Source organism: Pelodiscus sinensis, chromosome 1 (assembly GCF_049634645.1).
Source record: "Pelodiscus sinensis isolate JC-2024 chromosome 1, ASM4963464v1, whole genome shotgun sequence".
Taxonomy (NCBI): Eukaryota; Metazoa; Chordata; order Testudines; family Trionychidae; genus Pelodiscus; species Pelodiscus sinensis.
Window position 1 is genome coordinate 124,021,044 of NC_134711.1, and position 17,879 is coordinate 124,038,922.

At 41.8% G+C, this 17,879-nt stretch overlaps 1 protein-coding gene across 2 annotated transcripts in view; it reads left to right on the forward strand.

Annotated features, from left to right (window-relative positions):
• The window catches only part of FBLN1 (fibulin 1), a 114,809-nt gene that overhangs the window by 44,917 nt on the left and 52,013 nt on the right, over positions 1–17,879 (forward strand). For both annotated transcript variants that reach the window (XM_006127755.4, XM_006127754.4), the window contains exons 9-14: positions 6,436–6,579; positions 11,728–11,856; positions 12,707–12,832; positions 13,506–13,625; positions 14,126–14,257; positions 15,842–15,965. In XM_006127755.4, the coding sequence (XP_006127817.1) occupies positions 6,436–6,579; positions 11,728–11,856; positions 12,707–12,832; positions 13,506–13,625; positions 14,126–14,257; positions 15,842–15,965 (775 nt within the window). The remainder of the gene's footprint in view (positions 1–6,435; positions 6,580–11,727; positions 11,857–12,706; positions 12,833–13,505; positions 13,626–14,125; positions 14,258–15,841; positions 15,966–17,879) is intronic.

Genomic DNA, 17,879 nt, shown 5'->3' on the forward strand with positions numbered 1-17,879 from the left:
GGTCAGATCAGAGCCTCCCATTTGAATTCTAGTGCTGATGTTCATCTTTGTTTATTATATTCTCTCCCTGCTCCCCTTAAAAGTTGGATTTGATCATAAGTGACTTAGGATTTTAAGTCTGATTTTTCAAAAGAAACTTAGGCAATAGAAACCTAATCTCACTGAAAGTCAATAGGATGTAGACACTCTGTTACCTAAGATAAAATATTCAAAAGCTCGGGAGTCCTTTACACAGAATTTGTAAAAATATTAATGATTTTTACATAATTTTTCTCCCTTTTTTCAAATGATTTTAAATAATCATACAATCATAGAAATATAGGACTTGAAGAGGTCTTGAGAAGTCATCAGGTCCAGCTTCCTGCACTCAGGCAGGACCAAGAAAAATTAGACCATTACAGAAAGGTGTTTGTCCAACATGTTATTAAAAACTTCTAGTAATGAGGATTCCACAATATCCCTTGGAATCCTATTTCAGAGCTTAACTACCCTTATAGTTAGACAACTGTATATAATGTAAACCTCCCTTGCTGCAGATTAAGTCCATTACTTATTGTTTTATTTTCAGTGTACCTGGAAAACATTATTTAGAACTGAAAGTCCAATGCGTGGTATTATGTTAGCTTTAGAGTATCCTTTACAATGGCATTTGGTTTTGCTGTGTTGGTCAGCTACATATAACTGATCTTGCTTTCCCAAGTAAGCTCTTATATATAAATAGTTCATAGGCAGGTAAGAATTTTTCACCTTAAGACTGGGCCTCAGGTAAAGAATGTAACAACCTATTGGCATGATAATTAGAGCCAATTATAATGGAAGTGGGGTTTACCTTGAGAGACAGAATAGAAACTGTTGGGTTTAAGGGTATTAATATTTTGCATTCTAGGACATGTAGGATCTAACCTGACAAACTAAAATTCTATATATGTCAGAATAATTGGCTTTCAACAGACTTTAAATAGATTTGCCTGGTGTGTCCTACAAATCTATCAGCTCTTCTTGTGAAAGTAGTACTTCAAGCCTCAATTTAACTTCTAATTCCTTCAAAAAATAGCCTGTTTTGGACTCATGAAATCTGCTGAGCAACTGGATTTGCCAATGCTGTAGCATGCAATCAAACTCCCATTTTCCTGTCAACCTTTTTTCCTTTGCTGAAAACTGACATTTGAAAAATACAAGGCTGAAAACAAAATTATCTGAGTGTAAAATTACACTTCATAAAATGAAGCTGTCACCATGGCTTAGTGGGTCATAACTGAGAGTACCAAATTCAGGACAAACTGCTGAAAAATAGAGCAGACATGCCCCCGCACTGGTTGTTGCTCTCCCATAAATTATACCAATCCAGAAACAAAAGCAGTGTTTCACCACACTGGTTAACAAGAAATCAGCAGTGCAGCCTTTAGGTATTCCAGTCCTTGTATCATGACCAAGAACACTACGGCTATGTCTACACTCGCGGCTTCTTGAGCAAGAACATCTTGCGCAAGTGTTCTTGTGCAAGAACTCTTGCTCAAGAAAACGTCCACACTGCCATGTGAGAGCTGTGCTTTTGCACAAGAGCGCCCATGGCAGTGTGGATGCTTTCTTGCGCAAGAAAGCTCTGATAGCCATTTTAGCCACAGGGCTTTCTTGCGCAAGAAATCCCTGCTGAGCGTCCACACTGCCCTCTTGTGCAAGAGCTCTTGAGCAAGAGGGCTTACACCTGTCAAAAAAGAGTGTAGCTCTTGTGCAAGGAGCCCCCTCTTACCACGCTGTACTGTAAATTTACTTGCGCAAGAGCGGGCGGGCAGTGTGGATGCTCTGCAGATTCTTGCGCAAGAACGGCCGTGCTTGCTCAAGAAGCCGTGAGTGTAGACATAGCCTACACATAATGATGAATGGTTATTTAAACCAATTTCATCAACCAGAGCGTTCTTCTGATCCTGAAGGACCAGGTAAATATGTAACTCAGATCTTCCCCAAAAATTGCACATCTGCCAATATTTTAGTATCTAAAGGTTTATAAGAAAAAAAGAAATAGGTGAAAGTTAAAATTGGGTAAAAAAAATCAAATACACACAATCATTGCAAAGTTCTTGATTCAGGCTTATAGAAAATGAAATAAACTGCTGGCTTGTTAAGTCAGTGCTTGTTTCTAAATCTTTAGAAGATCCTTAGTCCCTATATTAGAATGCTCACAAATCCACACTTTTGAGTAGGAATGAGGCAAAATGAAGGCACCTTTTTTAGCTTCTGTAGTATGGAGGAAATCCATTGTTTCAAACTAAGCCTTCCGCACAATTAGTGGAAAATTACAGGTGACAAGATAGTGTTTGGAGTCATGTTGGCAAATTACATATACACGCACGCTTCACTTAATCATAGTAGAGGTACCATACTCTAGTTCAGGGGTAGACAGCCTATGGCTCACAAGCCAAATATGGCTCACTTAGGAGCCAGATATGACTTGCAGCTCAAGCTCAGTCCCCCCATGTTCTCCCCCTGCAATGGAGAGCCCATGCTGGCACTCAAGCTTCGCGCTCCTCCCAAGATTGGAGCCAGCACCAGCTTCCTGTGGGGGTGGAGAAAGCCCCGAGTCTTGCTGCATGATTGGGAAAGAAGTGGAACTACAAATGACTCTGTACATGTGCGCTCCCCCTCCCCCAAGTGGGGGAACAGTAGCTCGCAGACACGCTGCCTGGAGGCTTTTCCCGCTGCTCCATTGGTCAGAATCTGACCAGTGGAGCAGCAGGAAGCCATGTCCGGGATAGGGAACCTCAGCAAATAATTGCCACCACCCCTCCCAGCCTGCTCCTGCACCCTCCCCTGGCCAGACACCCATCTGCACCCTGCACCTACCCCCTGGCCAGACACCCTGTTGCCAGCCTGCTCCTGCCCCCTCCCTCCTGGCCAGAGACCTATCTCCAGCCTGCTTCTGCATCCCCCCCCCCCCCAGCCTGCTCCTTCCCCCTCTCCCATGCACCTTACCTCTCACCCAGATCCTACACTCCCATCCCTATCCCACTCACTGACAGCTCTGTACTGCACACTGTACCCCTTATTTTTTGGTCCCATCCCAGAGCATGGGGGCCCCACAAAATCCCCTGGAACCGAGAAGAGTTAATTTGGCCTGAGACCTTGAACCTCAATCCTCCCTGCCCTCCACATGGAGTGCCAGGGGAGTGAGGTGCCTCAGTTGGGGGCCACAGCAGTGAGAGATTGAGGTTTTGGAGGGGTTGTTTATTTGCTTTTCACTTGTGTGGTCCCCAGCTGATTTTTTTTGTGGGTCAGTGGCCCCTGACCCTAAAAAGATTCCCCACCCCTGCCATAAATAAAGACAATGTTGAAACCTTTTGTGCTGGGCATAACATTTCACTTTATTTAAAATAAAGTTTGGTAAACTAACATGAGAAAGTAAAAGTTCCCAGCCCTCATCTGGCTGCAGCATCCTGTCCTCCAGCCTCGATCCTGGGACAGGCCCCATAGTCTGTCCCCCATCTGGCCACAGAAGGGGCTGGCAGTGGCAGCCCCCCTCCTATTGCAGCATGGGTAGGAGGGGAGGCCACGATCTGGCTGTGGTGGTCCTGGTCCCACCTCTGGTTCAGCTGCTGCTGCCTAGGTGCAGCAGCCCAGCTCTGGGCAGGTAAGGTAATCCAGCCTCAGGGTCCCTTCCCCATACTCTATTTGCAACCCCTAGTGCCCTGCCCTGCCTTCTGCACCCCCATATCCACAAACTGCACTCCCAGCAGCAGCAGAAGTCTATGAGTACAATGTTTCATTTATGCTATTATCAAAAATCATGTCAATTATCAATAATATTAAGTTGTATATTTTCAGTCATGCAAACGGGCATTCTTATGTACTGGCTCTTTGATGACCACTTGTTCTGAATTTTGATGTAGTTTGGCTTTTTGGTTTGAAAAGATTGCTGATCCCTGCTCTAGTTGGGAAGACCCATTGAGTGGGTCCATGGTCTACTGTGAGTTAAGTGTTCTTTCATGGACCATTTAAGATGAATAGTCCCTCATAATGTGCATGCTAAATACCTTGTGGGTTTACCACATGAGCCAACATTTGAAATATAGTTAATAATCATGACTTTAGATACAAAAATGATACATGCATACAAACAGCATAACCATTATCATCAAATCATAACTTCTCTATTGACACCTTGCTTAACCTTGTAGAAGATTTGTTGCAATTATGTAACAGTTGTAACAACAATGTTCTACATGATCATATCCTAAACAGCTAACATCACAGAAGCCGGCTCTGTAGGATCAGATACCTTAACTCTTAAAGATAGGGGACAGATCATCAGCTGGTTAAGTGGTACTACCCCAGTTTACACTAGCTGTGAATCTGGCCCTTACACTGCCTTCCATGACCCATCTAGAATAGGGCTACTCAACACGTGGACTGTGGCCTGTTTGTTTGCGGCCCAGGGTGCGGTTTGGGTTTACATGAGGCTGAACATGTGGCTCAAGTGTGGGAGCCAAAACAAAACAGCAGTCAATATAATGATCTTCTGTTGATATGTGTTTTAGTAGTTACATTCCTGGACTGTCATTGCTCATTAAAAGTGCTGTCATATGAGTGGAAATCAGGTAAATGTTGCATTTTATTAATATCAGCAGAACTGACTTAAATGGGGCCTGTGTGTTGTGTAGTCTTGCTTTAATCTTTGTATTCATGCCCGTCAGTGTGAAAGAAGCTATTTGCATATATATGCAACTACACTTAAGTTGTGGCCCTCGGCATGTCCTGTGAGTATCATTGTGACCCCTTGGGGCTTCCAAAGTTGAGTAGCCCTGATCGAGAAGAATCTCCACAAACACTTCACATACTGGTTGTAGGAACTATGTATCAAATGCTGCTCTGTGTTGTGGTGAACAGGAAAGAGAATAGGAACTTTCCTACCTTTCCGATCCACAGCTTCAGAGTAGGGCACTCTCCTTGCACTCTTCAGAGCTGGCTGAAATGTCTGCTGGCACTCTATGTGCTGTGGGCAGCCGACAGACTGTGCTGAGCCCTGGGCAAATGAAGGGGATGATTCGAGGCCCTAGAAAGGGCAGGGCCTCAGGTAGAAGAGCCCTTCAGCACCCACTGCCCAGGACTCTGGCAGTGATTTAAAGGGCCCAGGGTTCCAGCGACTGTTGTTACTGCGATGGTACCATTGATGTCCAGGAGCCCTGGGCCCTTTTAGATCACCAGGCCCCAGGGAAGCTGCCCCATTTCCTCTCCGCTCTCTCTCATTGGCAGGCCTGTATGTGCCCACGTGAATGAAGTCCGTGAGGTTGGAACTTGGCTCAGCAGCAGGTGCTACAGGGAGGAGCAATAAAGTATAGTCTGGCATAGATTAACCAATCCCACTGCTGTACTGGCCATCTAGAGTCAGGCAGCCCTTTGTCAGGTGGATACTCTGCTCTATTCCACACTCACTCTGGGCTGGAAGATGGAAGCTCTTTGATAGTAAACCATAACCCTGTAGAAGAACGTAGGCTACAAACTGAAGAAGGTGTTTACCTGAAACTACAGAAGGAGGGCTTTAGGCAGGTAATTAACTAAACTGATATGGAATTTGGCTAGGATGCTGTACATTTACAGAAAGCGCTATACCCGTACATTGTCAGCTCTTTAATTTTGTGTGGGTATAGCGCTTTCTGTAAATATACAGCATCCTAGCCAAATTCCATATCAGTTTAGTTAATTACCTGCCTAAGCCCTCCTTCTGTAGTTTCAGGTAAACACCTTCTTCAGTTTGTAGCCTACGTTCTTCTACAGGGTTATGGTTTACTATCAAAGAGCTTCCATCTTCCAGCCCAGAGTGAGTGTGGAATAGAGAAGAGTATGCAAGAGATGTGGGTTCTCACAGCACACTGCCCCTGGTATCAACATGCTGGAACTCTAATTCCTAGACTACCACTGAAATCTTAATTTCAGCCATTAACTCAACCACTACTATGTGCTGGGCTTTATTTGGAAGTTTCCTCTTGAAATATGTGGTGAATCCGTTTTCTGGCTAGTGGGGATATGGCAGTCTGAGGTTCTTTGGCCTCATGTCATGACATTTTAAGGGTCTTTTAAGTTTTTATGACAGGGAAGAACATATATCATACAGTCACAAAGTGAGCAAATGCCCATTTGTGGAGAACAGTAAAGCATTACATGGGTGACAGAGATGAGTGGTTTGCAAATAAGCACTTCTGCTCTTTAGTCTGTGCATAAGCAGTTGGTTACATCTTTGCTCATGCTTTTGTTTTCTATTTCCGGAGGCAAAAGTAGGAGTTATGTTCCCAACTCCCATTGACTTTCAATGTTATTTGGGCATTACCCACCCTTTTTGTCTTTGCAGTCTCCTCCTGTTATGGGTGAAAGGACAGTATCTTAACTTAAAATGTCTGCAAACTGAGCTGGGGTTTCTTTAATTGAATTTGTATGTCATTGTAGATATCAATGAGTGCTTAAGCATTAACATGCCATGCCCAGCTGGACAGATGTGCATTAATACAGAAGGCTCATATACCTGCCAAAGAAATGTACTGAACTGTGGACGAGGTTATCATCTCAATGAAGAAGGAACAAGATGCATAGGTGAGTAATCAAAATGGAGTAGAAGTGTTAAATGAGCACAAGATGTGCACACATCTGCCTTCTACTTCAACCTGTCCATTCCCTGCACTCAGCCAAAGCCATTCTCATAACTACCAGTACTTCCAAAGCCTATTCTTGACTCTCTTTTCATCCTCCCTCTTACAAGTAATGAATTGCAAACAATCTTTCTCTCTCCTTCAAATTATTTCTGAATCTCTGTATTCTGTGAGGTTTATGTGTGATAATGACCATGTAGTATGCAGTTCTCTGCCACTTGTATTAATGTACCCAAATAGTGTGGAGAGGGTGAAATTCATTTCAGTGCAGAAAACTAGCAGAACACCTGTGCTGCACTTATATCCAATGCAAACCACCATAACAAGCCTTAAAATCTGAAAATGATGATAAATTGTCAGCTCCACTACAATTTTCTGCCAGCTGTGGGTCTGCCCCCAAGTATATCTAGGGTGCTATACTTCTTACATAATGTCATCTTTGCTTTTTCTTTGGAGACCTGCCATAATTATATAGGAATTTTAATCAAATAATTAAAATATAGGTCTGGGGCTACTCAATGTAAGCAGGTTGTTTTCCTACTCTGACGTTTTAAGAGAGGATCCAATCTAGCTTTTATGGATTTGTTAAAAGAATAAACAAACTAATATGAATCTAAGCAGATTCATCACTAATTATTTTACTTCTAATTTCCCTAAACCAATCAAATAGAACATGGTACATTTGTCAGATTAAAGTTACAATTGACATTTGATCAGTGGTTCAAACTACCTGATTTCCCAGGTTTGTCAGACACCTTGCTGGCACCTGCCTTAAGGATGAGGAAGCCTTGACTATACCTGCCAAAGGTCAGCTTCCCAACTCTACTGGACATGGGCAACACAGGTCCTCCCCTCTAGGTCCTACAGGCCCAGCTACTTTTCCACAGGCTAGTGATAGGTGCATTCCAACACTTATGCCCTCTGAGTGTCTCCCTGGCCTATTCAGACTCTGGTCTATGGACAACCACAGTATTCAGTACAGGCAGTCCCCGGGTTACGTACAAGATAGGAACTGTAGGTTTGTTCTTAAGTTGAATTTGTATGTAAGTCGGAACTGGTACATATTGTAGGGGAAACTCTAGCCAAACATTTCTCCAGAGCTCAGTTTTATTCTCCCACACGTCACTTCCCTCAGTCCTTTATTCTCAAGCTGAGTTGTCTGCTGAGAAAAGCCTCCCTGGTCTGCTGGGGGGGGGGGGGGGGGCGGGCGCTAGCTTCGCATCTCCCTGGTCTGCTGGGGGGAAGCAGCTAGTGCGGGGTTGCCTCACCCCGTTTGTAAGTAGGGATCTGATGTAAGTCAGATCCATGTAACCCGGGGACTGCCTGTACTTGAGAGGAACAGTGCATCTGACCAGCTACACCCCAGATCACCCTGCTTGATACACAGTGCTTAGGATACATCTAGACTACAGAGCTTTTCTGGGATACCAGAGGTATCCCAGAAAAGCTCTGTCACATCCAAGGAATGCGTCTGTTTTTCCACAAAAAAAGTCAGAAAAGTGGATGCGTTTTGTCGGCATCCCTGTAAACCTCGTTTTACGAGGAAGAAGGGATGTTCCGAAGGAGGGTTTATTCTGATATTTGGCCCCATTTAGATGGGCTAAATGTTGGAAAAGCCTCTTTCGGAAGAAAAGCGGAAAAAGATACGCAAATTGCAGTTCGTAATTTGTGTATCTTTTTCTGACTTTTCTCTGTAGTATAGACAGTCTCAGATAGGTTCACAGTGAAATCAAACGTAAGCGTATTTAATAAAGTTCTGAGATTCAGGTAATAGTGAGTGGAAGTGTTAGCAACTAATGGTAACACAAAAAATAAAATCATTACACCCATATAATGGCTAGACTTAATTAACAAGATACCGTTGTGTTTTGTAGAATTGTGGTTGTCCAAAATCCTTGCTGCTCATCACTGTGACCTTCTTTTCATGAGACAGCCATGCTATCAGCTTGCATCCTAGGTGAAGGATCCTTGTGTTTCTTTGCCCTCCAAGGAATATGAGCCCCATTCTTTATTCTTATTCATAATTAGGACATCTCTTCAGTTGGTGTCATCTTGTGAATTTTAATCACTACTTTTGCCTGTGGCTCAGTATGCAAATAGGCCTCATATAATACACAAATGACTAGACAGGGAGATAAACATCAGCTTCCTCCTGCCTGAAAGGAATATTTGCAAGGTATGCCACCTTCTGGTGACTCTAAGTCCTTAAGAACATAATGTTTTGTATAGATAAATAACTCCTTAAATATATTATCTGTACATAAATTTTGCAATGATTATGTCTGTGGGCAACTGACTTTTGATAGATACCTCCCATGCCACCTTTTAGTGATGCCAATATCTGACTCAGAGTATCCCCATAGAAATCTGTGTCTTCTGGCAGTTGGCACCAATAAATCCCTGGTCAAAATAATTACATTGGTGTATGAGGTTAACAGAAGAATTTCTTCAATGCTTCACAGGGGAGTTAAGAAAGAATATCTTTATTTTAATATAATCAATTAAAAGCAGAAGTTCACTCAAATCTTTGTTTTAAGGGAGTATAACTCTGAGAATGATTTCTTAATAGCTCCCTTCTTTGGTATTCTGCCTTAAGTTTCTCGGCATATACAATCTTGATTAGACTCTGTTTACTTAGCATATTTCCCTTCCCATATGACTGTGTCTTCTGAGGGTGTGTCTAGACTACTGAGTTTTGTCGACAAAAGTGGACTTTTGTCGACAAAACTATACCAGCGTCTACACTACCGCTGAGTTCTGTCGACATAACGTCGACAGAACTCAGCAGTTTTGTCGATGGTGGTAAACCTCATTTTACGAGGCATAACACCTTCTGTCGACAGAGTTCTGTCGACAGAAGGTGTTATTGCCTGTAGGGTTGCGTCTAGACTACAGGGTTCTGTCGACAAAGCAGCTTGCTTTGTCGACAGAACTCAATGTGTCTGGACACTCTTTGTCGACAGAAGTTTTGTCGACAGATACTGTCGACAAAACTTCTGTCGACAAAACCCAGTAGTCTAGACGTACCCTGACACTCTTGCACAAGTGGAGAAATAATTATTAAATCAAGCACATAGAAGTTTTAGAATCACATGCTTTTAATTCAAAATGATATCATACTAATCAGCTAATAGGATTGTGCAGGTTTTTAGGGTCTGCCTGGTGAAATGATGAGCGACTCTCTCTTTTTGTAATGAAATGTTGGAGAATTCAGATGTATCTGAATTGTATACAAAAGCACTCTATTGCCTTTTCTTAGAATGTCTTCATGGTCAATGTTCCCTTTAATCTTTTCCATCCATGCATGGAATACATTTTGTACGTGCATCAAGGCATGTATGAATGTTCACCACCAGTAGAAACAAAAAGCCTAGCTGCAGGCACTCTGCTAATCATCTGGGCAGTAGTTGAATCTCTCCTGAGTAGCCACTCAGTCTACATCTACACTGTGGGGTTTTTGCGGAAGAGGAAATGCAAATGGAGCGCTCATTTGAATATCTCGCATTCTCATTTGCATATCTTCTTCCGATCCTTTTTGCGGAAGAGGTTTTTGCGATAAAAAGCCCTGTGTAGACGGGGCCATTTGTTGAAAAAATCCCTTTTGCGCAAGAGCCCTTATTCCTTAAAAAACAAGGTGTAAAGTCTCTTGCACAAAAGGGTTTTTTTCTGACAAACGGCCCCGTCTACACAGGGCTTTTTATTGCAAAAACCTGTTCCTCAAAAAGGAACAGAAGGAGATATGCAAATGAGTGTTCCATTTGCATTTCATCTTCTGCAAAAAACCCACAGTGTAGACATAGCCACAATTGCACAGTTTACAGGGAACACTGGTCATGGTAGAAAATTCCAGTCTGAAACAGACATTTTCTTGAAAAATCCATTCATGTCCACCAGCAGATGTCCTCTTTGTAAGCAGGCTATGCAGGAAGGGGTTGGCAGCAGACTTCTGTCTAATCAGTTAGAAGGCCCATTCTCATTTTGCTAAATGTATTTAGTTCATCATCATCAGTCAGACTCATTCATCCTCATTCATTCCTTGTCACAGTTGCAAGTGTGACAAGGGAAAAGGGACTTGGAAATAGGGCCATGGGGAACAAGCCCAGCGTGAATGTATGACCTACTCTAGTGTATTCTCACCTAAAATCAAAGCTGCTTTAGCTTAGCATTTGATCTAACATAGGTAACCTGGCCTAAACTCAAATCCAGCCCGTGTTCCCTATGCCATTCATAACAACATGGAATCCAGTAGGGAATGTAAAAGAGTAATCGAATAGTTGACTACTCAGTAAGGCTAGGCTTATTGGGTAGTTGAATCAACTACTCCCATTTCCCCATTCCCACTTCGCTGCCTCTTTATCAGAGGCAGCAAGGCGGGGAGGGGAGCAGGAGCCAGTGTTGAGGAGAGCCAGCTTACAAGCTGGTTCCCCCTAGCACAGTGTCCGTGTGTGTGTGTCCGTGTGTGTGTGTGGTGGGGATGAGCAGGGGAGGCAGAGGCAGGCTCTGCCTTTTAAATGTAGTAAGAGCCACCCAGCTCTTACTACATTTAAAAGGAAGAACTGCAGCGGTCCAGTCCCTGCTTGCGCCGGGTCCCGGGCCTCCTCCCACCGCGGCTCGCCTGCACGCCTGGCTCCTACTACATTTAAACTGCAGAGCTGCAGCAGCCCCTTCTTGACTAATCATGTACTTGATACAAATTGTATCGAGTAGACGATTAGTCATTTACTCGCTACTTAACATCCTTTGAATCCAAGGGATATTTATTCTGTAATAATAATTTGAACGTGTAGGTCCTGCTTCAGCTCTCAGTGATGTCAAGGAAAGCCTTGGTTTTGATTTCAGTGGGAGCTGGATCATGCCTTTGTGCAACTGGGCATTCCCTCTCAAACACTTTACAGACACTAATGAATGAGAGCTCACAGCATGTCTGAGGCAGGAAAGTATTTTATTTTTGTTTTACAGGTGAGTAACCGGAGGCAGAGAGAGAGTTACTATAGCATGTGGGATAGAGCTGGCAGTAGAGCCCTTACTGCTTTATCTCCCATCCTCTGATTTAACTATGAGACCCTCCTTACATTCATTTCCCTCCCCCTAGATGTGGATGAGTGTTCATCACCTAACCAGCTATGTGGAGATGGCCACGTTTGTATAAATTCTCCTGGGAGTTACCGTTGTGATTGCAGAGTTGGTTACCAGTTTGATCCCATCAGTAGAACTTGTGTTGGTAAGTTCCATCTACTGGCTCCAACTATGCAAGCTTTTGTTAAACATAGTATTGTGGCATTTTATGTGTGGTTTTTAAAATTGCATGAAAAATATAACTATTAGTTTATCACAAACTCTTTATTCTGAAAATGCATTGGATTATGCCATGATTTGTATAAGTCCAAAAATGTATTAAAGGACTAGTGGCACTTTGAAGAAAAGTGCATTTGTATTGTTAAAATGTAATAATGTTAAAAGATAAGATTATGAGAGGGTGTGAATAATTGTTTTTATGATATTTATGATGTGCACCTAACGTGCAAACATAATGGGCAGTGGGTGAAGGTAGAGCTGGGGGAGGCAAGCCCCCAGTCCTACTCCTTATGCGAAGGCCCTGTTCCCATGGGAGCCGAGGCTCTCCTCCCGCTGGCCCGAAGAACCATGGGGAGTTGGGGCGGTGCGTAGCCCCCAGTCTCCCTGGCCCCTGAGCATGGGGAGCGTGAGTGATTGAGAGCAGCAACACTCAGCCTACAGTACACCTACAGTAGGCATTCTGGGGGCGAAGTCTGGGTGGGGCCAGGCTAGAGGTTTGGGAAGGCAATGCCTTCCCCCACCTATTATACCCACTGCCCTCAGAAAACATTTTAAAAGATCATAAAGCAGACTTCTTTAGTGCACCACATTCAGTTGTGCAGCAGGATATGGTAAATAAAACCAGCTCTGTTTCCAGACTCACATTCTGAGAATTTATTCACTCACCAGCTTAAAACTTAGCTATGGAGAATGAAAATCAAACTCTTGTGATCATGTTAGACTGCTGAGCTAAAGCTACTTTTTACATGGCTTTCTATCTATATTTATCATTGTAGATATTAATGAATGTAGACGCTACCCAGGCCGTGTATGTGCTCACAAATGTGAGAACACTCCTGGATCCTATTACTGCAGCTGTACTATGGGCTTTAAACTGTCTTCTGATGGCAGGTTATGTGACGGTAAGGATTCAATTTATCTAGGCTGAGTAGACATACAGCGAGAGAAGCAGAAAATGATGAAGATATTCTGTCTATTTACTATTCCTGTTTGGCTGATTCCTTTGTTTTGTCATAGGCTAAATTAAACTGGCCTAAAAAATTGATCCCTGGTAGTCATTTTCAAGGTGAAATACAAGTATTGTGATTAAAGTATATTGGTGTAATCCATACTTCCACGGTGTGGCAGGCGCAATGACTGGATCACGTAGAGGCTTGAGCCTACTCACTTTCCTTCTTATAGAGCTGGGCTTTATAGCTCAGGCAGGAAAAGCTCATGTTTTTAGATCCACAAGTTGTAGGTTTGATTCTTGCTGCTGATCACACAACAAATGTTGGCATATTGCCATGACGATGGGCAGCAACTTCCTAGGAGATAGTAGTACATTGCAGTGTGCCTCCCATGTCAAAGCCACACCACAGGCAGTACAGAGAGGATGTAGCTTCCTCCTGCTCCTGATTGCCAGCTTGCTCAGTGACATACATATCAGTGCACGTTTTTGTGACCGTTATTTAATAAAGACTTTTGATTAGCCAGCATGAATGCTTTTTTTTGAAATGTATGTCCCAATCCTGCAGGGTTAGGAGCCATAGAGGCAGACATCTACAGTGTTAAATATAAACGTTTGTGTTTCAGACATAAATGAATGTGAGAGCAACCCGTGTAGCCAAGAATGTGCCAATGTGTATGGTTCCTATCAATGTTATTGTCGTCGGGGCTATCAACTTAGTGATATAGATGGAATCACGTGTGAAGGTAAGAAGGATTCTGTCTCTTAAGTTGGGAGATGGGCATTCCTTTCTCGTTCTTACCACAACAATGGGACGCATTATGACAAAAAGAAGTAGCTCCATGTATCTTACATTATACCATTATATAGAAAACAATATTTCATTGTTTGGTTTTCATAGGCAATCAGATGCTATCTGAATTCTCACATAAGCATCTGGAAATATCATGGCTTGCATGATTTGAAAGAACTGAGAATTTTTTTGTTTTTGACTGGAATTTAGTTTGAGGCTTTTTGTTCACACTGAAGTTGGTTTTCAGATGTGGAATTAGTTGTTTACACATTTTCATCAGTTGAGAATTTTGGAGACTATTTGATAAATGTATAAAAGTTCTAGTTAGTATTTTATTCACAATCCTGTTTGTGGGAAGTTATAAACACTTATAAACCCAGACTATCATAGCAGCTGTTGCATACTAAGTTAAGCTTCATAGGAGTTTAAAATCTGTGGGAATTTCTTTTTCAGATATTGATGAATGTGCTTTGCCTACTGGAGGGCACATCTGTTCTTATCGATGTAGTAATGTTCCTGGGAGCTTTCAGTGCACCTGTCCCTCTCCTGGTTACAGATTGGCACCCAATGCACGAAATTGTCAAGGTATGTTCAATAACTGTATAGGAATGCCTAACCAAATTGTTAGCTCGTGGAAAAATCTAATTACATTTTTAATTGATGGGAAACATAAATGTGTCTGTCCTACGTGCAAGTTAGTAAATCCCCTATGTCCACTAGAATTTAATATGGGCAAAACTAATAGTTCTATAATAATTAAACAGAATCCTATAGCAATTACATTCTTTGGGATCTTAGAGTAACAGAATATCCTTTCAGCAGAATTTTTAAATAAGTTCATTGAATTCAGTAGACAATGAAATCCCAGCTAGTGCAACAAAATTAAGTGGGTTGGTTTGAGCATTCACCTGTTTCCCCTGCTCTATTCATTCCAGTCAGGGAAGAAAAGTACATAGTTTCTTCAGAGACTGGTGCTGGCACTGATTTTAGAGCTGCAGACTTATACCATTAGCTACCATACTGTTCCCATGCACAAAACAAAGCATTTAGTTCACTTGACATGCTCCCCTCTCTTTCTGGTGTAGCATAACTACTTTAATCTGCAAGGCCTCACCATATCTATATTTAAATTCCTCTAAATTAAAAGACCAACTTCTCACATGCTGACTTGTATATTTGTTCTTCTCTTTCTTCAAACCTCTGCCATCTGTCTGGCCTTCAACTGTGAGCTCTTTGGGTTAGGGACTTCCCTGCCTTGTATAACATTTTTGGCATTTTATAGACGCTGTGATTAATAAATTTTAAGAAATAATGCTAATCTGAGAAATGTGTGGATCAGGACAATTACAGCACACACATGTAGGGCTGGAGTAAAAAGAAGGGTAAATGGCAGACAATTTTGTTCCAAATTTTAATCTAAAAAAATTAAAACAACTTTTCTGCCTATCCCGATGTTTGTGGCTTCCATCATCACAGGCCTACCAACCCTACTCCCCTCCTTTCCAGGCAGCTTGCAGACTCCCTTTTACCCCATGCTTGCCAGCTGTTTTTTATGTCTGGGAACCAGAGTTTTCTTTCAGCCTTTCTTATCTGGTCTCTGACGTCAGCATCAGCCTGTTGGATCATAGGCATTTGAACTAGGAGGGCAGGAGGTACTACAGCATCCCCTGGCTTGAAGTGGTTTCCATTATACAGAAAATTAAGTTTGGTTCAGTGATTCTCAGCATCTCCACTATAAAAATTGTTCTAGCACCCCTGTGTTGGATTGTTCCTTTAGAAGCAACTGTTAACCCCAATGCTACTGTTCCTATTGCTATTCCTGCTAACACAACTCATGGACTCAGTAGAAGATTGAGTCTGTATGTGGGAGGGGTTATTGGGGTGCCAAATACATTTTGGTTGTTAACAAGAATTTGTCATTTATTAACCCTGCTATTTGCTTATAGAAAATACAAAAAAAACCAACAGCCCTGCCACATTTTGCAATCTGAAAAATGCATTTTCCAACATCCTTTCAATAAACCCACTCATCTTTTATTCACAGTCCTTAGAGGAATACTCACTTGTAGGATTTTTTTTTTCAGCTGGTACTAAAACCATGTGGCTCTCCTGTATTGCATGACAGGGAGGACTTGTGCTTTCATCCCTTTTATCTTTTCCACTTGACAGATATCAATGAGTGCGTTGCAGAAACACATAACTGCATATTCAATGAGACGTGCTTTAACATCCAGGGCGGTTTTCGCTGTCTCTCTCTGGAATGCCCAGTAAATTATCGCAAATCGGGAGATACGTAAGTACATTCCATTTTCTAGTAGGCTCGTTTGATGGCAATCTCCTCAGACCTAAAGCCACTGTTAATTAAGCATATAGTGAATCTTCCCACATCTGAAATTTTCTAATCTGCCAACCCTATCAGTGGCATACAAAAAATGATGGCCTTTCTCCCACATGTGAGACAGGCTCGTGGTTCTTGGATTAAAAGTCTTTAAGTCACAAATAACACCAAATAGGGAGTGAGACACATACTCATTGACACCAAGTTGGATGCACAAGGTGATGTTGTTATCAGTGTAGGCTTCTGATGGCTAGCTTGGTGTTTGTAGCAAAGTTTTGCCTTAAGATTTCAATACTCCCTCAACTGAACTCAGGAGCTTCTTTCTTCCCTCAGATTGGCTAAGTCAAATCCTTTACTTGCTTTTATATTGCAGTGAAAGGTTAATTTTCCTTGTAGCTCAACCTCTAAGCCTTGTGTACATTATGGAAATTTTGCAAAAATTTTCTTCCCTACTGACACCATTTCAGCTCTCCCACTGTTAGCAAAATTGGGAGCCCAGTGTAGAAGACCTGTTGGCTGCTAGGAGTATTTGTTTCATATAATGCTGCTTATAGATGATCTAATCAATGTGATGTATAACATGTCAGAGGCAGCTGGCAACCCATCTATAGTAGTTGTAATGCTGCTAATGATAAGAAATCTTTGCAAAATTTCTATACTGTAGACAAAGCTAATGGCAGCTACCATTTATCTACCTCACAGGAGTATTGTGAGGATTAATTTAAGATGCAAGATGCTACAAAGTGACATAGCGAGTATTAATTTTATCATGATCAGATGCTATTGGGGGAGGTTCATATCAAGACACAAGAGAAAGTTTACTAGTATTTTGTGAAGTGTCAATAATTATTTTAAACCAACATTTGCCAAATAAATGAAGAAAGAATGCTTTGTGATACAGATGCCTTGCTTCTTTTTTTGTTTAATTGTATCCTAAATCAGAAAATTCACTCATTTGTAATGGGTTACTAATGTGATTTAGCAAAGTTCTATGGTTATGAAAATTCTCAAGGTGTTAAGATTAATTTAAAAATAAAAATGACACATAAATGCACTCTACATTTGTTTTTAGTCTTTTTCCATTTGTTTTTCCCTTCCCAAAAACACTCCTATTGGTTTGTTTACTTTTGGCTATCTCATTTTCTTTCTTTTGGCCTATGCATGCAATAAAGCAAACAACAATTTGTGATTTAAAGACATTCAGTCCCTGCTAAATATCACTTGTGGCATCCAATAACCCTTTTAGTATCCAAGCTGTAGGATCAGAATAATCTCTCAGACTGATCCCTTTCTGAGGCAGTGAGTCTGTTGTTTTGCTGGACTCATGGAGAGAGATTCCAGTGTGTCCTGCCATGGAATTCAGATACCAGTCAACCAGAAACTACCATAAAGGGTTTATGGTCCAAAAACTTCCTTAGCTAATAACTTTTGGGACTGAGCTGGGTTGGAGCTATACAATGGTGGCAATGTTCATTGTTGTTGGTTATTAAACCTAAGTTATGTAATGCCATATATTTATTGAGTGCTTTGCAAGCACAGGTTAAGATCTGTTTCATGCCCTGAGATGTTTATATCTTAATAGAGAGAGACATCACACAACACCACATAGGGTGAACTGGCAGGAAGTTTATATGAAATCTCTAAATCCCATTTGGAGTGATGCTTTGGAGTCTGCAAATGTACCGGGCCCTTGAATGGGTTGTACAAGCAAAGAAATGTTCCTTGAACACTTCCTGGCCCACCCATTTATAGGCTGTTGATTATGAGAAGCATGTAAAAGTGTTTTCTCTCCATCCCACATTTCAGTCTTATTGCTGAATTCATTAGATTCATCATCTATTTACCAGAATGGTCAGGGACACAACCCCA